Below are 25,316 nucleotides of genomic sequence, written 5' to 3' on the forward strand. Positions count from 1 at the left end.
CCTACGTTCATGGCAGGATGAGAACATACATGATGTCCTGCAGCTCCTGGTGGCGCTCATGTCTGAGCACCCGGCCTCCATGATCCCTGCATTCGACCAGCGCAACGGAATACGGTGAGGGTTCCGTGCGTTCCGGAACACACGGTGGGTTCCGTGCGTTCCGGAACACACGGCGGATTCTGTGTCTCGCTGCTCACTTGCTGCTCTAACCTCTGTCCTCTAACCTTGCGGACGTTAACCCACGGCATCCTGTCTGCGCTCCTCTGCTCCAGCTCGCTCCACTCAGCAAGGCTCTGTGGCTTCTGGACTCTCCACTGCAGCCCATGAATATTCTCATTTAAGTGTCCTTCAAGCCAAGGCCATGACGGACAAAAATTCGTTTTAAATGCATTTTCTGTTAATGGTGTCGATCCTGTGGGTCTGTTTGGAGAATGGTTTCTGCATTGATTAACCTGTAGTGAAGGTCTCTGAAGGTTTGCCACACTCCCCGCAGGGTCATCTACAAGCTCCTGGCCTCGAAGAGCGAGAGTATTCGGGTGCAGGCACTCAAGGTCCTGGGCTACTTCCTGAAACACCTTGGACACAAGTGAGTGACCCCCAACTGCAGCTAGATGCTCTGTGTTGGACTGCACTGCAGTGCACAATGTATGCAGGCCGCCAGCTTTGGCAGAAGGATTCAGTCTGATGGACAGGCACAGACTCTCAGCACACGTCTGGTGAAAAAGCGCTTCCTCGGAGACGCATGGGGCTCAAGATCGCAGATCCATCTGGAAGGAGACTGAAATGGCGACAGCGATTAGGCTAATCCCATAATCTGGATAATCTTGAGGAGGCTTGCTCAGGGATGCAATAGCTGTGCTAACAGCATGAGCACGGGCAGGAGTACACCGCACTACATGTCTGTGTGTGTGTGTGTGTGTGTGTGTGTGTGTGTGTGTGTGTGTGTGTGTGTGTGTGTGTGTGTGTGTGTGTGTGTGTGTGTGTGTGTGTGTGTGTGAGAGAGAACCGAAGACACATGCAGACGTGTACACAATGCCAAACGTCCAGTTCTCTGCTGCTTTGTCAGCAAGAGAATGTGTGTGCACGCGTGTGTGCGCGTGTGCATCGGGGGAAACTCCTGGCTCGTGCTCCTTCAAGTGTGGGAGGTGCCCTTGAGGATTTGAGTGTCAGTAATAATGATGTCACCCTGTCTGCTGAGTGGACATCTTTATGGATCTTAATGTTGTGGAGGGATGGTGCTGAAATTGGGGGTGACGGGAAGTTCTGCTCACCTGCACCTGATCGATTTCGCGTGAGACGACTCATCACGTTCCCACTCTAATACATGTTATGCACGTGTGTGTGTGTGTGTGTGTAGGAGGAAAGTGGAGATCATGCACACACACAGTCTCTTCACACTGTTGGGAGAAAGATTAATGATGCACACCAACACTGTGACAGTCACCACCTACAACACACTCTATGAGGTATGTAGCCAACATAACAGTACACACTCACACACTCTTTATGAAACAAGCCTAATGTGGACTCTCTGTCCGTGCTGTCCATGGGCCCCCTGCAGGCTCTTTCTGTTAGCTTGAACCTCAAGCCACTGGTCCCCTTGTTCATCGGAGCATTAAAGTGGATTAATATTGCTCAAACCAAACACTTGATAAAGCTTTTGCTGTGTGAGGATGGCTATACAAAATTACAGCACACATTTGTCCACATTCCTGCACACTCTGCATTGCAAGGCATTCGGCTGACACACACATACAAACACCAGTGTTGCCATAGTTACTTTGAAACAGTAATCCGACTACTGACTACTGACTACTTCTTTAAAAAGTAGCTCAGTTAAGTTACTGACTACTTGCTTTTAAAATTAACTAAGTTAGATTACTTTTAGTTACTTTCAGCAGAGGCTGATCCCCCGCCCCTATAACAGGAAAATGACTACCAGTTCTGCCAATACTCACTTTATTGACATGTATTTTAACCGGAACATCAAAAATGACACTGGCATTTGTAAACTTTTTCTTGAAATAGGCTTTGTTTTTAAAATAAATAAATAAATAAGACAGTCTTTCTGTTCAACTCCGCCCACTTACAGGGTTGCCAATTCTCACGCATTGAGCGTGAGACACACGCATTTGACTGTCTTCACACGCTCACACGCCACACTTTCGATATCTCACGCCGAAAAAAAATCTAGTTTATTTACCTCTGATCCATATCTATGATTCAATGAGTTACTAGTTCGATCTGGCGCCAACCACCGGCGATCGATAGATCGTGATATAATACTGAATTTAGTCCATTTTACACCCCGCCCGGTAACAATTTACGTTCGCCGCCACCCCCCGGTTTTTTTCAGGTTTGACGTTGTGTTTTTGAAAGTAGACAGCACTCTGTCGCCAGCACAGAGTGTACAACGCACCTTAATGTTGTCATCCTTAACCGAAATAAAATCAAAATAATGCCTGTATTTCCAGCTGCTAAAGGCGACCCTCTCCTTCCATCTGACTTTGGCGCCGCAGAAATGACATAACCGCGCAAGAAACGTGTAGCCAAAAAATAAGAATGAATAACCTACGTTCCCCCGAAATGCAGAAATAGTAACGCACGATGTTTTAGATAAGTAACTTTAATCTGACTACTAGTTTTTAAATAGTAGTTGCGTTAGACTACTCGTTACTGAAAAAAGTAGTCCGACTACAGTAACGCGTTATTAAGTAACGCGTTACCGGCATCACTGACAAACACACACACACACACACACACACACACACACACACACACACACACACACACTGTGTTTAGAGTATGGTAGTATTTGTTCAGTGGGTTAAGGTAGTTTTAGTCTAGTATAGGGTAGTATATGATGGTATGAGGTAGTATATTGTAATGCTGTGTGTTGGAGTAGGCGGCTCCTCTCTGCCTGTGGCTGATGCCTGTCTCCTGCTGTCCTGTTAGATCCTCACAGAGCAGGTGTGCACACAGGTGATCCACAAGCCCCACCCTGAGCCGGACTCCACCGTCAAGATCCAGAACCCCAGTAAGTGCACTGAGGAACTGAAGGATTTTAGTACACACACACTGTTTTTAGGATTGGACTGCAATACTGATTAACAAAAATCTTTCTTGCATTCTTTCTTTGGATGTTTTCTGCCTCCCTCCCTCCCTCTCTCCCTCTCTCCCTCCCTCCCTCTCTCCCTCCCTCTCCCAGTGATTCTAAAAGTGGTAGCGACGCTACTGAAGAACTCCACTCCCAGCACTGAACTCATGGAGGTGCGACGTCTCTTCCTGTCCGACATGATCAAGCTCTTCAGCAACAGCAGAGAAAACAGACGGTACACGCACACACACGCACACACACACACACACGCACACACACGCGCACACACACACACACGCACACACACAAACACACATGCAATACGAGATAGATAGACATAATTTTTAAGTCCTCTTTTTCCCATTAAAACAATAATTGTGGTAATTAATACATCACGTAATAGAGGGGAAAGCAGAAAGCAAAAACCCCCCCCGGCTAATGGAGCCCCACGGAGACGGGACGCTGCTCAGTCTCCTGCCAGATGATGAAGAACCATCTCCTCATTAATGATCTGTGGTTAGCTCAGGCTTAAAAAAAAGTTTGTCTTTTCGACAGCCTTGCCCCTCGTAATTCCTAGAATTGCACGGCTGTTCCATGAACAGATGGACGAGCTCCTCCGAGTGAAAGCTGGCGGCCCGAGAGAGCCCCATGTGGCACAGTTCCTGCACAACAGATGTTCTCCAATCCTACATTTGATAATGATGGGGGTTTCACGGCACTGTTGGTTTACTTCAAGAAGAACCAGTGGAATTCACACGGACGTTGTGTGCTATAAAGACCTCAGTCAGCCAGTTTGTAAGGCTCTTTGTGTGTGTGTGTGTGTGTGTGTGTGTGTGTGTGTGCGTGTGTGTGCGTGTGCGTGGTTGTAGGTGTCTCCTGCAGTGTTCGGTATGGCAAGACTGGATGTTTTCTCTGGGCTACATTAACCCAAAGAACCCTGAGGAGCAGAAGATCACGGAGATGGTCTACAACATCTTCCGCATCCTCCTCTACCACGCCATCAAGTATGAGTGGGGCGGCTGGCGCGTCTGGGTGGACACCCTCAGCATTGCTCACTCCAAGGTCCCCACTACACAGCCTGTTCTCTGCTCCTCACTGATTTAAGAAACCAGCATGTGAATTCACTAACGTGTCCTCTAATGTGTCCCCTGTATGATGAGTTTGTTATAATCTATAATTAAAAATACTGTCACTGCGTGGTACTCATAAACTCTCAGTAGCGACATTTCCTTTTCAACAGATAAGGTTATGGTTATGTTTAATCGTGGTTAGCAGCTGGACGTACTTTTAAAGTCTGAAATATATCTACATAAGTGGAATAGTGTGTCTTTATTAGTAGCCTAGCAGTCTTGGAGCAGAGTGACTGAGTAGCCGTGCGTGTGCGGGGATCTTGCAGGTGACGTACGAGGCCCATAAGGAATATCTGGCTAAGATGTACGAGGAGTACCAGCGGCAGGAGGAGGAGAACATCAAGAAAGGGAAGAAGGGCTCGGTGAGCACCATCTCGGGCCTGTCGGCCCAGCCCGCCGCCGTCAACGGCAGCCTCGAGATCCGCGAGATAGACGACACGTCGCAGACGCAGACGCCCGAGAGCGAGGCAGACTACGGCGAGGGCGCAGACTCCCGCAACCTGCTGGCCGAGAGCAAGACCCCGGAGGGGGAGGCGGAGCGGGTAGCGGCCGGCGTGCGGGTGGAGGTGCACGACCTGCTGGTGGACATCAAGGCGGAGAAGGTGGAGGCCACCGAGGTGAAGCTGGACGACTTGGACCTGTCGCCGGAGGTGCTGGGCGGGGGCGGCGCCGTGGAGAACGGACCCCTGGTGGAGGTGGACTCGCTGCTGGACAGCGCCTACTGCACGACCGTGCACAAGCTGAACGGCGGCCTGCCTCCCAAGGAGGAGGCGCTAACGACGTCTGTGGGCGTGGCCGAGGACGACTCCAACATGGGCCCGCTGATCACGCTCGCCGACGAGAAGGACAGCGTGCCAAGCAACAACGGCTTCCTGTTCCCCAAGAGCGACGAGAAGCTGCTGCCTTCTCCGGCACCGGCCGACCCGCTGGGTTTGCCCGGTCCGGCCCAGTCCGTCTGCAAGCCGGCCTCCGTTGCAGCCGACGACCTCAGCCTGCTGGCCCACATGACTTCGTGCGGCGCAGAGCTGGGGCCCGGTCCACTGCCCGAAGACGAAACGTTCAAACTGCGGGGTTCGCTGTCTGACATCAGCACGCTGGCGGAGGCCGAGGTGCAGGCGACCGCGGCCGGGGCCGACGGCAACGAGGGCGGGGCGACGGACACGGGCGTGTCCAAGGGCGGAGACGCCACAAGCATGGCGTCGGACACGGAGCGCTCTGACGACGGCAAAGACAAAGAGGTGAAGAAGATCCAGACAACAGCCACCACGCAGGTACCGCGAGTCCTTCGGTCTGGGGGCGGCGCTTTCGCACGTCTCTCTTCCGTGTGCTCGCAAGAGTATTTCCGCCCCTTTCTCACTTTCCCTTGCTACTTCTGCCAGAACTGTTGCCTGTAATAGCTTCCCAGCAGGGCGGCGACAGTGTGCCTCCGTTAGTCTAACAGAGTAGAGTCCCCACAGGCTGACCCCCTGCTTCTTGTCCCGCAGGCCATGCACGGGCGTTCGGGCAGTCAGATGGAGCGAGACCTGCGGGTGGATCTTGGCTTCCGGGGCATGCCCATGACCGAGGAGCAGCGGAGGCAGTTCAGCCCCGGCCCACGAACCACCATGTTCCGTATCCCAGAGTTCAAGTGGTCACCTATGCACCAGCGCCTGCTCACGGACCTGCTCTTCGCCTTGGAGACCGACGTGCACGTGTGGAGGAGGTGAGTGGTCAGCAGGAGGCGCCCTCGTGACTCGCTTCCATATTGACGCATCTGATCCGGCTCCATCCGACCTCCCTGTCTCTCATTGGGTCATTAAGACTTTTTGACTGGTTTGTTCAGCTGTGTCTGGACCTGGTGGCTTGGAAGCTGTGATCTTAAACCCGATTTGTCCAACCCAAATAGTGGATGGCCACAGCACCTGCTTCAACATGCAGAGCACATGGAGGGCTTTATGCTAAGCTAACAAGCTAATTCAGATCTGGTAGGCCAGGGCTTGTAGAAATTAGATGCCCTGAAGTGTTCCAGAGTCTATGCCCACGGACACGACGCTCACCAAAACAGCCCTGACCGATTTAGAGCAGGCTTAGTAGACATTCTGCGTGGTGCAGTGAGGATCGAGAAGGCAAAGCTAGGATTTTAGCACTGGAGCGGCCATTGCAAGTGGCAGAACCATCCAGGTCTTCAGTGTCTGCCTGTTTAAAAAGACAAAGGGAGGTTTAAAAAAATGATTCCAAACGTTTTCAGTTTGGAGCCTCAATTATTTGATTTGTTGGTCTGTATTGCAGAAGTGTCTTCATCTGTTATTGTGTTCCCTGACAGTGATGCATTTAGTTTGTATTGGCAAGTGAAAATATATGGCTAACGCTCTGGTATTTCTTCTTTCTTATCTTTTTCCTTTTGTTCTGTTTCTCGCAGCCACTCGACTAAATCAGTCATGGACTTTGTGAACAGTAACGAGAATATTATATTTGTGCACAACACCATCCACCTCATTTCTCAGATGGTTGATAACATCATCATTGCCTGTGGAGGGATCCTGCCCTTGCTCTCCGCCGCCACGTCACCTTCTGTAAGTGGCACCACAGCACCCCCTGCAGGCTGTGTGCGAGAAAGGTCATCTAGTACACAGTGCGGTGGAATTCTGGGTTTGGTGTGTAGCAAATAATTACTTGTGGGTGGATTATCTGATTTTCTTTAAGCTTTCTGCAGTGTGATTATGTGATAATTTGCATTTGAATAATTCAATTTTATGTCTATTCTTTCTTTAATACCGATTCTTTCATGATTAATAGCTATGTCTAACTGATTCTGAACAGTTAATGAAATGATAAATGAATTTGTGGGTTTTGAACACACAGGGTGCCTTACCGATCATACATGTGTGATTATTCATATTGATCATGATCATATTTAGATCATAAGTCTCTTAGAGGCAGCCTGTGTAGCTCAGGAGCACGTTTCCTGCATCCAAACCAGTTTTAATGTTTAACACATAATGCCTATTGTATTGTGATCCTCTATTACAAATAAATAATTTGTAACATGGGGAAGTTTGATCTCAGGTCAGTTCTCCTGCTGCTAGACATTGAATAAATGGGAACCCCAATCTGGATGACACTGATCTGTCCACACGTCACATCTAACTCACAACCTAACCTCTGTTCTCTCTATAAATGTTATTAATAAATTCTGACAATTTGGTTTTATTTATTAACCTATTTTTAAAAGCCTCTCTGTTTTCTAACCTTTTGTTTGGTGCTTCTTTCTCTGTCCTGTCCTTTCTCTCCTTCTCCTTTGTCTCTTGCATGTACAGAGCTCTAAGGTTAGTGCAAACCCTGTAAGTTCCAATTTTATTTTTACACTTTTCTAACTCATTAACTGCTTCACTGTTTTCCTTGCTGTATTGTACCTTTACTTTAAAATACTACCTTGATTGCTAATTTCCTCTTTTACACATTTTGTTGCTATTGTTACTTTTCCTTCAGCCTTATATACCCTGATTTTGCATTGTTAGTCCTGTGGAAGACCAGCAGACACTTCATAGCTTCATTCCCCCATGATGCTTTCTTCCTCTCCAAAATGCTCACTTCCAAATGTCCAAATACACATAAACCTACAACCGATCATAAATGTGAGACAATGCACATCCAAGCCAAGTACTGAGACTGTCTCCTCATGTCTCCTCATGAACTGAGTAGTGGGTGGCTCTGTATGTGTGTGTGTGTGTGTGTGTGTGTGTGTGTGTGTGTGTGTGTGTGTGTGTGTGTGTGTGTCTGTCTGTGTGTCTGTCTGTGTGCATCTGTGTGTGTGTCTGTCTGTGTGTCTCTGTCTGTCTGTGTGCGTCTGTGTGTGTGTGCGTCTGTGTTTCTGTGTGTGTGTGTGTGTGTGTGTGTGTGTGTGTGTGCGTGTGTGTGCGTGCGTCTGTCTGTGAAACACCCCTCCTGAAACACCTATGCTGAAACACCCATGCTGAAACGCCCATGCCGTACTGCATATTCATCTCCATTCACCCCTAATGTTGAATTGTTTGGTGCTCACCATGAAATTCAGAAAGTTCAGCATCACTTTGATTTCTAATGTGAACATTCTTTAACACTGAATGAAGTAATGTTGGTAATGAACTCTAAATGTATCCAGTAGTTGGCCAATCTGTCTACTGTCTAGTCTTGCTACGAGACATAGTGATAGTGAATAGTGCATAGTAATAGTGACTAGTGATAGTGAGCAGTGTTCTCCATATGGTAGTGCAGCATCTTCAGTACTCCCTAGGACGACAGAGCTAAACACGGCCGCGGTGTTTCAGTGGTGAAGGTGAACTCTGGGGGAGCAGGACTCCTGCTGCGTGCTCCCCACCACGGGCCTCCCTGTGCACGGCAGCACGCTCCTTCCCCAAGCCTCCTCACCACAGGGCCTCCTCTCCCTGTCACCTCCCTGTGCTGGCAATATATACACACTACACATGCCGGTGTGTGTAGAGGGGTGGGGGTGGCTGTGTGGCTCGTGGATGTTCACCGGTGAAAATGTCTGCACTGAATCTGTTTACAAATGTGTCAAAGGGATTTTAATGTGTGTGTGCGTATGTGTGTGTATGTGTGTGTTTGAGCGTGTATGTTGCACCGTTTTTCACATCCTGCCTGTGTGTGTTTGTGTGTCAGACGGAGCTGGAGAACGTGGAGGCCACCCAGGGCATGTCCTCAGAGACAGCGGTCACCTTCCTCAGCAGACTCATGGCCATGGTGGACGTGCTGGTGTTCGCCAGCTCGCTCAACTTCAGTGAGATCGAGGCAGAGAAGAACATGTCATCCGGGGGACTGATGCGCCAGTGTCTGCGGCTAGGTGGGCGTGGTGTGGGCGTGTCTTGGGCTAGGTGGGCGTGGTGTGGGTGTGTCTTGGGCTAGGTGGGCGTGGTGTGGGTGTGTCTTGGGCTAGGTGGGCGTGGTGTGGGTGTGTCTGGGGCTAGGTGGGGGTGTCTGGAGCTAGGTGGGCGTGGTGTGGGTGTGTCTTAGGCTAGGTGGGCGTGGTGTGGGTGTGTCTTGGGCTAGGTGGGCGTGGTGTGGGTGTGTCTGGGGCTAGGTGGGGGTGTCTGGAGCTAGGTGGGCGTGGTGTGGGGGTGTCTGGGGCTAGGTGGGGGTGGTGTGGGCGTGTCTGGGGCTAGGTGGGGGTGTCTGGAGCTAGGTGGGGGTGGTGTGGGGGTGTCTGGAGCTAGGTGGGGGTGGTGTGGGGGTATCTGGGGCTAGGTGGGCGTGTCTGGAGCTAGGTGGGTGTGGTGTGGGGGTGTCTGGGGCTAGGTGGGGGTGGTGTGGGCATGTCTGGAGCTAGGTGGGTGTGGTGTGGGGGTGTCTGGGGCTAGGTGGGGGTGGTGTGGGCGTGTCTGGGGCTAGGTGAGGGTGGTGTGGGTGTGTCTGGGGCTAGGTGAGGGTGGTGTGGGCGTGTCTGGGGCTAGGTGAGGGTGGTGTGGGCGTGTCTGGGGCTAGGTGAGGGTGGTGTGGGCGTGTCTGGGGCTAGGTGAGGGTGGTGTGGGCGTGTCTGGGGCTAGGTGGGGGTGGTAGTCTAGTGATTATGTACACATGTACATGCATCTCATGTTTTACCTTGTTTTTCTTTAATGTAAACATGTCTGTCTGCGTGTAAACATCCATACCTTTGTTCAGTTCATGCTGCATATGATGCCTTCAGAATGGACTTATAAAAATAATAAAGTTGAAATTCAGAATGTGCTTGTGTGGGTTGTATTAACATCACCTTTCTCATCTTTGACTTTGACTGCAGGAGATGTTTGATAGCCTGCAGCTTATTCTGTAGCTCTTATCTAACTGCCAGTCTGTGTGCGCCTGTCTGTCTCTCCTCTGCAGTGTGCTGTGTGGCTGTGAGGAACTGTCTGGAGTGCAGGCAGAGGCAGAGAGACAGAGGCAGCAAGTCCTCACTGCCCATCAGCAAGACCCAGGAGAGCCTTCAGAGTGCAGCCAGCAAGGTGACACACACACCGTCTCTCTCTCTCACACACCGTTGTTATGCGTAAACAATGCTCAATCCTGACTCACACCGTGAAGCATAAACAAGCTTGAAACGGAGTGTGTGTGCACACGCAGAACCACCCAGCCTCACTGTATCTGGATCTGGAGGTAGAGGTACCTGCTTCAGGTTAGAGGAGCTCCTATCAAAGATGTGGCTCTTTTTTACATACTTTTTGAGAAGGGTCTTTGATTAAAAGAATTGTGTTAACTCTTTGTCTGGTTGTGCCTATAGAGTGGGTGTGTGGGTGGGTGCGTGTGTGTGTGGGTGGGTGCGTGTGTGTGTGGTGCACAGTGCGTGTGTGATCCAGCGCGTAATGGTTCCTGCTCTACCGAACTGTGTCTGTTTTAGAGCACCATAGCAAATGTCCCTCGTCACCTGTCTCCCATCAAGGACCCCGACAGACTGTTGCAGGACGTCGACATCAACCGTCTCCGCGCCGTTGTCTTCAGAGATGTGGTGAGGCTTGTGTGTGCTTGTGTGTGCTTGTGTGTGCTTGTGTGTGCTTGTGCGTGCGTGTTTGTGCATGTGCGTGCACCTTTGTATCCAAGACCACTAGAAAGAAAGACAAAGATATCAGCACGATGTCACTGTATAAATCACATACTGCCTATGTGTAAACAAGACCGTAGTAAAGTGACTGGTTAGTACTTTCGCCTCACAGCAAGGCGGTCTGGGTTGATTCTCGGTCTGGGCTGCTCTGTGTGGAGTTTGCATGTTCTCCCTGTGCTGTTGTGGGTTTTATCCGGGTACTCCGGTTTCCTCCCACAGTCCAGAGACGTGTGTTAGGTTGATTGGTCACTCTAAATTGCCCATAGGTGTGAGTGTGTGTTGGCCATGCGGTAGACTGGTGACCTGCCCATGGTGTACCCTGCCCCTGTCTGATGAAGCTGGGATTGGCTCCAGCCCCCCTGTGACTAGCAGGATTAGGTGGAAAGATTACGGCTGGATGGATGTCCCATACAGTCTGTCTTCTCTCCATACATAACCTTTTCTTTTGGTGAGTGGATATCTGATAACAGTGCCTCCCGTGTGTGTGTGTGTGTGTGTGTGTGTGTGTGTGTGTGTGTGTGTGTGTGCGTGTGTGCGTGTGTGCGTGTGTGCGTGTGTGCGTGTGTGCGTGTGTGCGTGTGTGCGTGTGTGTGTGTGTGTGTGTGTGTGTGTGTAGGATGACAGTAAGCAGGCACAGTTCCTGGCTCTAGCAGTGGTCTACTTCATCTCTGTCCTCATGGTATCCAAGTACCGGGACATCCTGGAGCCGCAGCGGGAGATTGGCAGGTCCAGCAGCCTATCAGGAAGAAGCATTCGACAAGAAATTAATTCCCCCACTAGCACAGGTGAAGCTTAAGACTCCTTCCGCTCTCAGCGGTGACTGAAACAGCATGTTTGCATTAGGGAGTTCATTACAATGAGCTAGATGTGCATATCGGTATTTTTAACCTTGTCGCTCTTGACGGAGGGTGTAGGGGAGGAGGAGGAGGGGGGTGTGTGTGACCCTGTCACTGTGGATTGATGGGTGCCTTGCCCTCCCCTTCGGGTTTCTGTCAAATTACCATTTTCAAGCTTTCTTTATTCTCTCTCTCTCTCTCTCTCTCTCTCTCTCTCTCTCTCTCTCTCTCTCTCTCTCTCTCTCTCTCTCCCACTCACACTCACGCACACACCGCCATTGTCTATGTGAGGACAACATTAGCAGCTCCGGCCTGCTCCATTAGGGAGACACCAGTGTGAATAAGCGTCCATCACCGCGAAGGCCAGGCACAGTGCCGGGTGCCCAGCGGCACGGTGCTGAGACCTCCACGTGCTCACGTGATGACCTTCATGGAGCAGGACGTGGAGGGTGGAGACAAAACTCTGCACACTGTCCTTTAGATTTTCATGGAAATGTGCTTGCAAAGTTGGAGCAGCCTGTGGGTCTGTCGAAAGTGGTTTTACATCTCCAACTGTCTGACTCTTCACTGTGAATGTGCGTTTTTTATGTGCATGTGCAGAAAATCCGTCCTCCTTCTCGGACTCTGGGCGAGGAGAGCGCCCCCTGGAGGACCTCCCGCTGGAGGGCTCGCTGCCTCACACGGACTCGGGCATCGGCGACGAGCCGGTCGGCTCCGCCCTGAACGGCTCCGAGCTGGGCAGCGAGGTCCCCGTGGGGCCCGCCACCCCCGGGCCGGACGGCATGAGCGAACTGCTCTGCACGCTGTCGTCGGACGTGCGCAAGTCTCGCGAGTCGCTGCTGGAGTCGCCGCCCGGGCCGGACGTCCTCAAGCCGGCCGCGTCCATCTCCAGCATCAGTCAGGCCAACAAGGGCATCAATGTGAAGGAGATCCTGAAGAGCCTGGTGGCGGCACCAGTGGAGGGCGCGGAGGTGGGGCCCGAGCCCCAGCCCTACCACCCGGACCCTGCCCTGAAGAGGGAGGCCGCCTCCATGCTGCCCATGCAGTTCCACTCGTTTGATAGGTAAAGTCACGCCGTCACCCGCGCGGCTAGTCACGCCATTGGCATTACTGCCCTGCTTTCAGTTCTCAGGAATCACCAGACTATGCGCTAAACACGGCCCTGTTGAGCCCTTCATTCTGGAGTGTGGGCAGCTTCTGTAACTGAGACATGACTCCTCGCTTGGTGTGCCTAGCACCCGCCGACTCAGGGCCTGTGTGTGCGTAACGGCCTGACCTCTGTCACCTGACCTCTGTCACCTGACCTCTGTCACCTGACCTCTGGCTGCCTTTGTGCTTTTGCTGACTTTATAACACACCTGAAACCACCTCCACACATCAGCCCACAATTTGCTGGGAAAACCCCATAAGCAAACCACATAAACCCCACACACCCCATAAACTCCACACACCACATAAATCCCACACACCACATAAACCCCACACACCACATAAATCCCACACACCCCATAAACCCCACAAACCCCACACACCCCATAAACCCCACACACCACATAAATCCCACACACCACATAAACCCCACACACCCCATAAACCCCACACACCTCATAGACCCCACAAACCACATTGGTGCAGTGTGCGCTGTGTTATGTTGTACATAATTTCTGCACTTCACATTTTAATAATTGATGAGAAAAAGTTAATATTTTATCACTCTTTGTTGCTTTCATTATACCTTATCGAGAAACGAGTTGTAAATCAGAGATGATGTGATGGTGAAAGTCTCATTTAGTTTATGCATCATTCTCTGATGGGGTTTTCCTGTGTTTTTGTGCATACGTGCGTGTGTGCGCGTACGTGCGTGCGTGTGTGTGTGTGTGTGTGTGCACATGTGTGCTCTCTCCCAGGAGTGTGGTGGTTCCAGTGAAGAAGCCTCCTGCAGGCAGTCTGGCAGTGAACACGGTGGGGACGCCCCCCACCGGCACCATGCCTACCTCCGCCAGCACACCCAACATCTTCGCTGCCACCACGACCACACCTAAGAGCATGATCAACACGACAGGTACACACACACACACACACACAGTTGTGTAGGGCGAGGGCACACACTCGGTGAGACGCTGAGACTACGGCCTTTTTAAGTCTGTGCCTGGAGAAGCAGCACTAGGTCTTTTATGATGAGGATTAAAATGAGCCAAACCCTGCAGGCCTTTTCCTCTCTGTGGCAGTGAGGTGTAATATTCTGTCTCAGAGAAACTGATTGTTGAATAATAGATTGCAATATTCTATATTAAATTTAATTGAAATTCAAATGAAGTTATTGTCCAAAATGGCAAAGAAACAGAATGATGTGTTGAAGCTGTTCATTTACATATGGGTTGAGTTAAATCTTCAGATTACAGCCACTCCTCTGTTCCTCTCCCAACCGAGCGGAGCTCCCTCTGCATGCTGATTGGATGAATGATTCTTGCTCTTTTTGTCCTACGAAGCCAGATGTTTTATTGCCATCTGCTGGACTGCAAAGAGAATTTTATCCAATATAACAAAAACAGTGTTGAACGTAAACCCACTGATGCTCCATTTAACTGGGCTGGCCCTCTCGGCCCCCTCACTGCAGTGCTTTTGAAATCCCCTCCCACAGGAGCCACAGACTCCGCCTCCTCCTCTTCCTCCTCCTCCTCCAGCTTCGTGAACGGCGCCACGAGCAAAAACCTGCCTGCCGTGCAGACGGTGGCACCCATGCCCGAGGACACGGTCGAGAACATGAGGTGTGCCCCGCCCGCCTTCCCAAGCCCCGCCCCTCCCCCCCCCATCTCCCTCTCATTTCTCCCCAAGCATGCGTTTGCTGCAGTGAGTCACTTCCTGTTTCTGCTCCTTATTGTTTTGGTGCTCAGCCTGTCTCTTCTGCTTTGTTCAGTTTGTACTGTTGCCCTCCTTTATTTACCCCCACGTTATTTTATTCTTTCTTCCTTTCCTTCTTTATCTTTTCTCTTCCCCTCATAGCCCTAACGTTACTTTACTCAGGCTTCCCCATAATAGACTGGCCACAATGAAAGCTTGTCTACTGTTGTTGTGCGAGTTTCTAAGAAAGCCCCCCCAGACACTGTGGGCATGTTAACAATTTCAGCAAAGGACTCTTTGTCCATCAGCCACCACTAGATGGCGTGCTGGCCTCAGCTGAAGTCTGTACAAAACTTGCAAATCATGGATGTTAATGTGTCATGAGATTTGTGTGTGAAGATGTTTTATATAATGACTTAAATATTACAGTGCTGCCCATTACTAGCCATAAAGAGTGTGTTTTGTACAAACATATCTTTGTGTTTAAAATAAACAGCTCTGTCCTATATAAACATACAGATTAACAATTAACAAGCGTTAACTTCTATGGGCAACAACACCCTTAAGAATCAGTACCAAGCCAAGCTGAGTTCACTACACTGTTCTGCTAGCTAAACCTGTGAGGACCAGCGTCTGACTGTAAAGTGCCTGTGACTGCCATCTGTTTGTGCCCGTTTGTATTGCAGTGCGTTTGGTGACGTGGGCCCGTGTCCACTGAGGACCGGGCTGACCCCTCCAGAGCTCAAACCCTTTAGCTCGCTGGCAGGATTCCACACAGCCCCCAGAGATGCAGGAGAGTGTCTTAGGCAAGGAAGCTTCTCCTAGTCCAGCCTCCAGCCCTGTGAACCCGACAGCAAGCACCTCCCTGACCTCTCTCTCTCTCTTTCTTTTTCTCTCTATCATCTCTCTCTCTTCTACCCTCTCCCCCTCTTCCTCTCTATCCTGTCCTCTGTGTTCCTCTCTCCCCCTCCCTCTTTCTCTCTCTTCCTCCCTCTCTCTCTGTCCCCCTCCCTCCCTCTCTCTCCCTTTCCCCTCTCTCTCTCTCTCTCCCTCCCTTTCTCTCTCTCCCTCCCTTCCCCCCCCCCCTCTCTCTCTCTCTCTCTCTCCCTCCCTTTCTCCCCCCCCCCCTCTCTCTCTCTCACTCTCTCCCTCCCTCTCTCCCTCCCCCCCCCTCTCTCTCTCTCTCCCTCCCTCTCTCTCTCTCTCTCTCTCTGACAGTGAGGTGGATGCTGTTGGGAGGGGAGGGGGTTCTTTATCTGGCCAGCTGCAGATTGTCTCATTTTTGATTCATTCCCACTCTGTAGACAGGATCAGACATCACATTCTCACACCTTCACTTCATCCTCGCCCTGGAAAACTGCCGACTCGATTAGTTCTCATCCACTTTCTGCCGAATCCCTCTGGCCTCCTTATTGTAGAACACAACTTCAGAGTGGGACTGAATCACATCCTTTATTTTCTTCCTTTGTGACTTGCTTAACAACTGCATTGGCTAAGTAGTGCGCTTGTACTGTAAGCTTGTCATCATCATGGATGCTACATTCTCTTTCCTGAGCATCTCCTCCCACTGAGCCACCCAAACCTGAATATGGCATTCATAGCCTCAAGCTATAGCCCTAGCGTAGCTTAGCTGAGCTTGTATCTTAGCACACTGACTCTAGTTGGGGTAGGTGTGCTGTTGTAGCTGTGTTTGTGAAGTTTCTGCCGTTTCTGCAGCTCCCCCTTGTGGTGGAGTCCTAGCACAGCGCTTGTAAGCTACATTAACACCATGCCCACCTACCAACTAACTCTTACGCACTAACCAACTGGGGCAGGAAGGAGTGGGTGTGCTATAGTGCATAGATCTGTGTTAAACTTTTCCAGTAAAATTAGATGCTCATCTGTTTTGTCTGTGTACTCCATCAAGATTTCTCTCTCTCTCTCTCCTTGTCTACCTTTCTCTTCCCCCAACTCTCTCTTCTTCCCTCTCTCTCTCTCTCTCCCCTCCCCTCCTCTTTCTCCCCCTTTCTTCTTCTCCTGCAGTATAACCACGAAACTGGAGCGCGCCCTGGAGAAGGTCGCCCCCTTGCTGCGGGAGATTTTTGTGGACTTCGCCCCGTTCCTGTCCCGTACCCTGCTGGGTAGCCATGGCCAGGAGCTGCTCATTGAAGGTACAGGTGCTGTATAGTGCTCCTTTCCCTTTCTCTCCGGCGTCTCTGTGGAGTCCCTCACTGTCTGCCATTTACGTGTGTGTGCGTCTGCTGCGCTGACTGCTTCGTACACACACACACCATCAACCCAGGTAGGAGGTCAGGAACGATGCTTACACCTCAGTTTAGAGCTTCATGCTAGCCGAATCAGAAATGAGGAAAACGCTTTTGTGTTCATGGGTTTTGTAACGCAGCGTTCCTACACCAGTTCCACGCTGTGCCGTGTGAAAGGTAGCTTTGACACGTTTATAATGCAACGTCTGTTATCTTGAGGAAAGTGTATCTTGCGTGTGGGAAGATGAGAGTCAGGGACACTGAAGATCTGCCTGTGGAGCAGGTCCACCTGCTGCTTGTCTCTGTCCCACTGTCCCATGTCCCTGTCACAGTCTCACTGTCCTCCACACTCTTGTCAGCCTCCTCCTCCCTATCCTGCTTTTCTCTCTCTTTTCTCTCTCTTTTCTCTCTCTTTTCTCCCTTCTGCTGCCCCCCCTACTGTGCTGCACTGAGTTGTGTACCTGCCTCGTCTTTACTGTCTGTCTGTCTTTACTGTCTGTCTGTCTCGCACGATCGTTTTCACTGCTGCTACAATGTCACAGTAGAAAGCAGCTTGCCGCACAAGTTCCTAGGCCTTTCGCTACTGTAATGAATTCTCTTGACGTCTGTGTGTGTAGCACATGCAGCAGTATGCGCGTGTGTGTGTGTATGTATGTGTGTGTGTGTGTGTGTGTGTGTGTGTGTGTGTGCAGATGGTAAAATGTGCCTCTTGGCTCCTTTGCACCGCAGGTCTGGTGTGTATGAAGTCGAGCACGTCGGTGGTGGAGCTCGTCATGCTGCTATGTTCTCAGGTAAACACTACCGCACTTCAGCCGCACACATCTCCACGCCTCCGAACAGCTGCTGAGCTCCGCACTGGGGCTGTGTCAGCATACGGCTGTCCTGATCGGCTAGACGACGCGAGGCGAAACACTGTCTACAGTAAAGCCCGATACTCCTATCACACACAGTCAAAGGGCTCTGAAGAGCGATTCTGGGAAAATATTCCTTTATATGGCCGAGAAACGCATAAAAGCTTCCAATAGCCCTGCAGTCTCTTCTCATATGACACCCGTGCGCACGCACCAGCTCCCAGACCCACCCATTAGCTCGGCCTCTGCCACGGGCCAGAACCGCAGTAAAATAACTCCACACCGATGCTACACACAGCTACTGAAGACACATCAAGGCTCCAGAGAGACACTGGAGGGAATACACGTGAACCGTAGACTGTGGTAAATTGCTCTAATGTAAACATTACTCGGCTTCAGCAAGTGGGATACAGTTGTTCAGTTTTCAAACAGAGAGCAAACATGAGACAATTTATACCACTAGTTTAACATCTTTTTTTTTTCTTGCTGTGATTTCAAGGAAGCGTTTGATCCAAAGCAGAGAGGCGTCTTACCTTGGGCCGATTCCATTCTCCTCCATGTTCTAACGACATCTCATGTAGGAGAGATGACATTACTATGGTCACTACTGTTACTACTGCAGTATGTTGGTCATGGAGAACCCCTGAATCTCCAACGTCCTCCATCCATCTACTCCAGCTCTGCGCTGTTGGCTCCGTGTTGAAAGTCCAAGTGCTGTATTTCATCCTGCCCTTGGTTCCTCCTCCTCCTCTTCCTCTTTCTCTCCTCCCTTTGCTTCCCATCATCCTTTCTGTCCTCATCCCCCATATCAGCTCCGATAGTGTTACACACTCACCCTCCATTAGGGGCTCTAGGGATGAAACCCAACCCAAAATATTGATTGGCAGGAAGAGGACGGAAACCTGAGCTTCCTCTGACGCGTCCTTCTAGAACCATCAGCAGCTTTGTCTAAGTGCATCCTGAACTACCGTATCTCCACCCCACCCTCCACCTCTGATACTAACCTCTGAAAGATCCTTTCAGGAGCGTTCGTGTCTGCTCTGTTAAGATTCCAAGCCCGTCTGCTTTGGAGGTGTTGAGATACTGCCTTCGTGGTTTCATTTGTTTTCTCTTTCTACTTTACGAAGCGTAAGATAAACCAGTGCACATACAGCTCCTCCCCCGCTGCACATAACTTACCGTGATGGATCTCCTGCTAAACATTCCTTTGTTCTGGGTCTCAGGAGTGGCAGAACTCCATCCAGAAGAACGCGGGACTGGCCTTCATCGAGCTCATTAACGAGGGCAGGTAGGGACACGGGCGTGGAGGGAGTCACATGTACCCTAGAAACACAGCAGGGAGTCGCCTTCATGCCATCACTCATCATTAAGTAAAAATAAACGTGTGTGTGTGTGTGTGTGTGTGTGTGTGTGTGTGTGTGTGTGTGTGTGTGTGTGTGTGTGTGTGTGTGTGTTTCAGGCTCTTGTGTCATGCCATGAAGGACCACATAGTGCGAGTGGCCAATGAAGCAGAATTCATCCTCAACAGACAGAGAGCTGAGGATGTCCACAAGCATGCTGAGTTTGAGGTCAGCTGGCGTGTGTGTGTGTGTATGTGTGTGTGTGTGTGTGTGCGCGCGCGCATGGGTTTTGAAATACATGCGCTCTTTCATGTTTATGTACAGTACATATCATTTTCATCTTTACAAAAATCTTTACAAAACACAACTCTGCCATCCTCAGTCAAACTGTGCACAGTACGCCGCCGATCGCAGGGAGGAGGAGAAGATGTGTGATCACTTGATCAGCGCAGCCAAACACCGAGATCATGTGACTGCCAATCAGCTGAAGCAGAAGATTCTAAACATCTTGACCAATAAACACGGAGCATGGGGCACCATGTCCCAGAGGTACAGCCAATAAACACAGAGCATGGGGCACCATGTCCCAGAAGTTCGTCCCTGAGTGCACCCGACCTCTGTCTGTTTGTGCCCTTCAAACAACAGACACAACAATCTTATTGGAAATGAATGAAAGCATATTATAGCCTTCATCACCATAGCATGTTCAAATTTCAGATCAACTGCGAATATGAAAGATGAAATGACATGGATTATGCACTCAATATGAAATATGAGCCTTATAAACCTGACCAGTATAATTAATAAATTCTGATTTTGAAAAAAAGCCTGCCCCTACAAAATAAAAGTCTCAGGACGTAAAAAATGGTGTGCTTTGCCTCTCCAGCCAGCTGCATGATTTCTGGCGTCTGGACTACTGGGAGGACGACCTGCGGAGGAGGCGGAGATTCGTACGCAATGCTTTTGGCTCCACCCACTCAGATGTGTCACTCAAATCCCTGGAGGATTATGGTCAGTGGCTATGAAAATATAATCATGTGATAGTTTACCAATGTAAACATGATGGTAGTGTACTGACATTTTCAAGCTAGTTTTGTCCTGTGGTCAGAATTTCCAAAATAAGATAAGACGATAAATGAGTCTTTTCAATGATAAATGGATTTGACACAATGGCCACAGATCACAGCAGCCCCAATGCTACCTCCACAGGCCCTGAGGAAGAGGAGGGTATGAAGTCAAAGAAGATGTTCCGGAGCCAGTCGGTGGTCAGCCAGAACCCGGACACGGAGCTGATGCTTGAAGGGGACGATGACGCGGTCAGTCTGCTGCAGGAGAAGGAGATTGACAATCTAGCAGGTACCTCACCCACTCGGGGGAGAAAAAGACCCTGATCCCAAACCTGGCTAGGCCCTGACTTAGTCCTGTGTAGCACCATTGTAACTGAAGTGGTCAGTCCTCACACCTTTGGCTCCTTTACTGAAGAGACTGGTGTTCTGTGCATGTTTCTGGTAACGTTTACATGTGTACTTTATTTCTAGTGCCTTTTCGTCCCAGAGTATTTACCTCCAGAGGCAAGTTTACTCCTAAATTTGATGGATGCACTAACAGAGGAAGCGTACAGCCAGTTTATTGGGTGGATCGCTCTTGAATATGCTTGGCGGGAGGGGGTGTGGGCCTGCACAGCCAATGGGAGCCTCTGCTTCTGACCACCTGACCATTCCAAACCTGATTTACTAAAAGGGACTAACGGGACAGGCTCGTTTTGTGAAAGTGACTGTGTGTAACGTACTCAGCTGATGAGATCCTTGATTACATTAATTACATTGAATAAACCAAACAAACCAAACATGTTCACTAATCTTGAACTCTTTGATTAGCAAATCAAATCATTTTAACTGACAACAAGTCTGTTTGAATGTGTTTAGCATAATCTGAGGACCGTGTCGAGAACAAATGTGACATTTTAATAATGGGTGGGCTGGTCTCTCTCAGGTCCTGTGGTTCTGAGCACACCTGCCCAGCTGGTAGCTCCTGTTATTGTTGCCAGAGGAACCCTGTCCATCACCACCACTGAGATTTACTTTGAGGTGGATGAAGAGGATCCCACCTTCAAGAAGATAGATGCAAAGGTGTGTGTCTGCTCCAAGCATGTGGGCCTGAACAGTCAGTGGCTGTGAGTAAAAGCTCAGTCTCAACTGTGTGTGTGTGTGTGTGTGTGTGTGTGTGTGTGTGTGTGTGTGTGTGTGTAGGTGTTGGCGTACTCTGAGGGACTCCATGGGAAATGGATGTTCAGCGAGATCAGAGCTGTGTTCTCTAGAAGGTACCTGCTGCAGAACACCGGCCTGGAGGTCTTCATGGCCAATAGAAGTAAGACGACCAAATCAGTGTTTAAATCTACACCACTGTTACACTGACAATCTACACCACTGTTACACTGATAATCTACACCACTGTTACACTGATAATCTACACCACTGTTACACTGAATCTACACCACTGTTACACTGATAATCTACACCACTGTTACACTGAATCTACACCACTGTTACACTGACAATCTACACCACTGTTACACTGATAATCTACACCACTGTTACACTGAATCTACACCACTTTTATTCTCTGATAATCTACACCACCATTGGTAATCTATGCACCTTTTGTCCCTTTTTAAAAATGTATTTATTTATTCTTCAAACTCTTTATAGCATCCGTCATGTTTAACTTCCCGGACCAGGCTACAGTCAAAAAGGTGGTGTACAGTTTACCGCGAGTGGGTGTAGGCACCAGCTATGGCCTTCCTCAAGCAAGGTAGGATGGTTCATATAGACGTTCACCAAGTATCTCAAAGTATAAGCACATATTTGAGACTACCACATTCACATGGAGGTGTTGCCTCTGATCGGGCTCAGTTCTTCAAAAATAGAACTTCACCGTCATCACTGGCGTATTAGCGTTTGAGTTTGAATAGGAACAAGGAGCTGAGGTGAACATCTGCGGATGTTCCTCGACTACATGACCATGCTGTCCGTCCACAGGCGGATCTCGCTGGCCACGCCACGGCAGCTCTTTAAATCCTCCAACATGACGCAGCGTTGGCAGAGGCGGGAGATCTCCAACTTCGAGTACCTCATGTTCCTCAACACCATCGCAGGTGAGAGTTCACAACCTCAAAAAAAAAGGCCTCGTTTTCTACATTAGTCACAGGAAGGAAACACCTTTTTCGTGATTTGTAACCAGTAAGGGAAGAATACAGGCAAACAAAACTGGTCTTGCTGCCGTTTGTAGCTGTGATTTTGGTGCAGACGTGCATGTGCTCAGAGCCCGCTGCTGTAGACGTCCTCACTCACTCAGCGTCTGCTACGTGGGCTGTGTGCAGGGAGGACCTATAACGATCTGAACCAGTACCCGGTCTTCCCCTGGGTCCTCACCAACTACGAGTCTGAAGAACTGGACCTCACTCTACCTGGCAATTTCAGGGACCTGTCCAAGGTAGGACCGTCCTGATGTACTGCTGTCCCACGGACATGACTGAGGTCATTTTTGAACATCACATATCTTCTAAAAATGACAAAAAAATTTAAATGTCATGAGTGAGTAGTTTTTGCAAGTCTCACATTTTTGGGTTAGAGTCAACGGTCTGCCATTTTGTTTCTCTCAGCCAATTGGAGCCCTGAATCCAAAGCGGGCGGCATTTTATGCTGAGCGTTACGAGACGTGGGAGGAAGATGGAACCCCACCACATCACTACACCGCCCTCTACTCCACCGCTGCCTCCACCCTGCTGTGGCTCCACAGAATAGTGGGTGCTCCCATTCTATACTCCTACTGCACGCTGTATCATCCCACACGCTGTATCATCCAGCACTCTGTATTATTCCGCACGCTGTCTCATCCCACACGCTGTATAATCCCACATGCTGTATAATCCCACACGCTGTATAATCCTTCACTGCTCCAGGTTGGTTCCACTTATACAGCATCTATTACTGTATACGGTAGTGTTCCGCAGTATTGCAAAGTCAAAATAAAACCATTATATTTAAGTCCAATTTCGGACCGTCCACTGATCTATAAAGTAGCCTGTCCAATACAGTACCCTGTCCAATACGGTACCCTGTCAAATACGATACCCTGTCCAACGCCACTGTGCCTTGTCTGCTTGTATTGCACAAAATACTGTACCATGTCCAACACTCAGTGCACTTTTGCTGTTTTCAATTGTTTGATTTTTTTTTTACTTGCTGGTTTGATCTCCTGATCAAATTACCCAGTGTCCTTTGTAGTATTCAGAAAACATCTAGTCCTCAATACAGAAAATATTCATAATGGCAGACATACCAGGAGGCTTTAAAGTTACTGGCAGTGCACAGAGTCCACATGTATGTAGCATTCAGCAATCCTCACGATCTGCCCTTATTTGTGCACTAGGAACCCTTCACTACGTTTTACTTGAATGGGAACGAGAACAAGTTTGACCACCCAGAACGAACGTTCTCGGGCATCATGCGGTCCTGGAGGAGCTGTCAGAGGGACACCTCTGATGTTAAGGTGGGTCGGGGTTCTGAACATGTGGGCACCAGGCCCGGCTGCTGCTGTTGAAGGGCTTCCTTAAGTAATCCCTGCACCACGTTGACTGTTTGTTCTTTTGTCCTGTGTCAGGAGTTGATCCCAGAGTTCTACTACCTCCCGGAGATGTTTGTGAACAGTAACAGTTACGAGTTGGGTATGAGAGAGGACCGAACACCCGTCTGCGACGTGGAGCTGCCCGTCTGGGCTAAAAAGCCTGAGGACTTTGTCCGGATCAACAGGATGGTGAGGAGGAATGCTCGTGTTTGTGTGAGGAAGAACGCTTGTGTTTGTGTGAGGAACACTCGTGATTGTGTGAGGAAGAATGTCTGTGTGTCTGTAGGTTTTCCTGTGGGGCTGTGGTGGTGTGGGTGGGTGTGTGTGGGCGTGTGCGATGTGCAGGGGCACGTGTATACTTCCATAGCCTTGAATATTGGAGGTGTTTCTATAGGTTGAGGATATATCTCTCTTCCTGTAATATTTAATCCCAAATTACAGTTCATCTCTGGAATTAAAAGCCGGTTTTCGGTCCTCACTAACGAAGAATCATGTGACCCGTCCCGGTTTCAGGCTCTGGAGAGCGAGTTTGTGTCGTGCCAACTGCACCAGTGGATCGACCTGATCTTCGGCTACAAGCAGCGAGGCCCGGAGGCCGTGCGTGCCCTCAACGTGTTCCACTACACGTCCTACGAGGGCTCCGTCAATCTGGACACCATCACGGACCCCCAGCTGCGAGAGGTGAGACGCTCCTCGCTGCTCCACTGGGCGTGGCTGACGTGCATCTCCGTGGTCTCTTCACACTGCGCCACTGTGAAGCTGCAGTATGATCTTCAGGCTGGTTTATGAGGCTGTTCTTTCAGCTCGTTGTGATGTTCTCCACAGAACAGTCTGTTCCCTGGCACTCCGCTCCGTGTCGGTCTGTCGCCTTTTGCTTCAGCGTTTTATTGTCCCTCCTGTTCTGTTTGCTGGTTTCTGTTCCTCCAGTTACAGCTGCCTCTCCATGGTGGCGGAAGTCTCATGCTCCTCGCTGCATCTGGCTTGAGTGAAACCTCACGGGAGTGTGTGCGCGCATGTGTGTACGTGCCTGTGTGTGCGTGTGTGTTTGTGTGTGTTCCTAATTAGACACGAACCAGGAGAGACTCAGCATGAACTGAACAATAAACACTGTTGTCTTATTTACTTGGAACACTCTGTCCCTCCCTGTCTCTCCCCCTCTCTCCCTCCCTCTCTCTCCCCTCCCTCACTCCCTGTCTCTCTCTCTCTCTCTCTCTCTCTCTCTCTCTCTCTCTCTCTCTCTCTCTCTCTCTCTCCTCCCCTCCCTCACTCCCTGTCTCTCTCCTCTCTCTCTCTCTCTCTCTCTCTTTCTCCTCCCCTCCCTCACTCCCTGTCTCTCTCTCTCTCTCCTCCCTCCCTCACTCCCTGTCTCTCTCTCTCTCTCTTCCCCCTCCCTCCCTCCCTCCCTCCCTCTCTCTCTCTCTCCCCTCCTGTAGTCCATGGAGACACAGATCCAGACATTTGGGCAGGTTCCCTCCCAGCTGCTGATTGAGCCCCATCCCCCGCGCAGCTCTGCCATGCACCTGGTGAGCACACACTACAGCACACACACGTCTGATCTTCCCCATCACACAGTGTACCACACACAGCCTGCTGTAACCGTTAAGCTACAGGACACCAGAACTGTTTGAGAAATTGTATGTTGTGATGGATTTTGGTTACAATGTGTCAAGGATAAAGATTTGACCCAGTTTTGAAGATCACAAACAATTCTGTAGTGTAAGAAGCTGACAGAGTGCATCCCTACCGTAACGTGACTTCCACAGGTCCTGGTCCATGGTGGTTCCTGCATGGTCCAGTCCTGCCAG

At 50.0% G+C, this 25,316-nt stretch overlaps 1 protein-coding gene across 21 annotated transcripts in view; it reads left to right on the plus strand.

Annotated features, from left to right (window-relative positions):
• nbeaa (neurobeachin a) overlaps positions 1-25,316 on the plus strand; it is a 100,851-nt gene that overhangs the window by 71,957 nt on the left and 3,578 nt on the right. For 2 of the 21 annotated variants that reach the window (XM_077020219.1, XM_077020221.1), the window contains exons 16-51: positions 17-114; positions 494-586; positions 1,358-1,466; positions 2,956-3,037; positions 3,209-3,332; positions 3,967-4,159; positions 4,494-5,498; positions 5,712-5,929; positions 6,626-6,779; positions 7,524-7,547; positions 8,866-9,046; positions 10,063-10,181; positions 10,574-10,681; positions 11,391-11,559; positions 12,211-12,673; positions 13,518-13,672; positions 14,252-14,378; positions 15,138-15,257; positions 16,474-16,607; positions 17,424-17,485; positions 18,769-18,833; positions 19,005-19,113; positions 19,268-19,434; positions 19,772-19,896; positions 20,095-20,241; positions 20,424-20,456; positions 20,878-21,014; positions 21,135-21,252; positions 21,594-21,696; positions 21,924-22,039; positions 22,265-22,377; positions 22,547-22,687; positions 23,317-23,436; positions 23,548-23,700; positions 24,025-24,192; positions 24,945-25,034. In XM_077020219.1, coding sequence (XP_076876334.1) covers positions 17-114; positions 494-586; positions 1,358-1,466; positions 2,956-3,037; positions 3,209-3,332; positions 3,967-4,159; positions 4,494-5,498; positions 5,712-5,929; positions 6,626-6,779; positions 7,524-7,547; positions 8,866-9,046; positions 10,063-10,181; positions 10,574-10,681; positions 11,391-11,559; positions 12,211-12,673; positions 13,518-13,672; positions 14,252-14,378; positions 15,138-15,257; positions 16,474-16,607; positions 17,424-17,485; positions 18,769-18,833; positions 19,005-19,113; positions 19,268-19,434; positions 19,772-19,896; positions 20,095-20,241; positions 20,424-20,456; positions 20,878-21,014; positions 21,135-21,252; positions 21,594-21,696; positions 21,924-22,039; positions 22,265-22,377; positions 22,547-22,687; positions 23,317-23,436; positions 23,548-23,700; positions 24,025-24,192; positions 24,945-25,034 — 5,643 coding nt within the window. The remainder of the gene's footprint in view (positions 1-16; positions 115-493; positions 587-1,357; positions 1,467-2,955; positions 3,038-3,208; positions 3,333-3,966; positions 4,160-4,493; positions 5,499-5,711; positions 5,930-6,625; positions 6,780-7,523; positions 7,548-8,865; positions 9,047-10,062; positions 10,182-10,573; positions 10,682-11,390; positions 11,560-12,210; positions 12,674-13,517; positions 13,673-14,251; positions 14,379-15,137; positions 15,258-16,473; positions 16,608-17,423; positions 17,486-18,768; positions 18,834-19,004; positions 19,114-19,267; positions 19,435-19,771; positions 19,897-20,094; positions 20,242-20,423; positions 20,457-20,877; positions 21,015-21,134; positions 21,253-21,593; positions 21,697-21,923; positions 22,040-22,264; positions 22,378-22,546; positions 22,688-23,316; positions 23,437-23,547; positions 23,701-24,024; positions 24,193-24,944; positions 25,035-25,316) is intronic. The other 19 variants (XM_077020223.1, XM_077020227.1, XM_077020232.1 and 16 more) reach the window with 15 other exon arrangements.

Source organism: Brachyhypopomus gauderio, chromosome 10, assembly GCF_052324685.1.
Source record: "Brachyhypopomus gauderio isolate BG-103 chromosome 10, BGAUD_0.2, whole genome shotgun sequence".
NCBI classification, from domain to species: domain Eukaryota; kingdom Metazoa; phylum Chordata; class Actinopteri; order Gymnotiformes; family Hypopomidae; genus Brachyhypopomus; species Brachyhypopomus gauderio.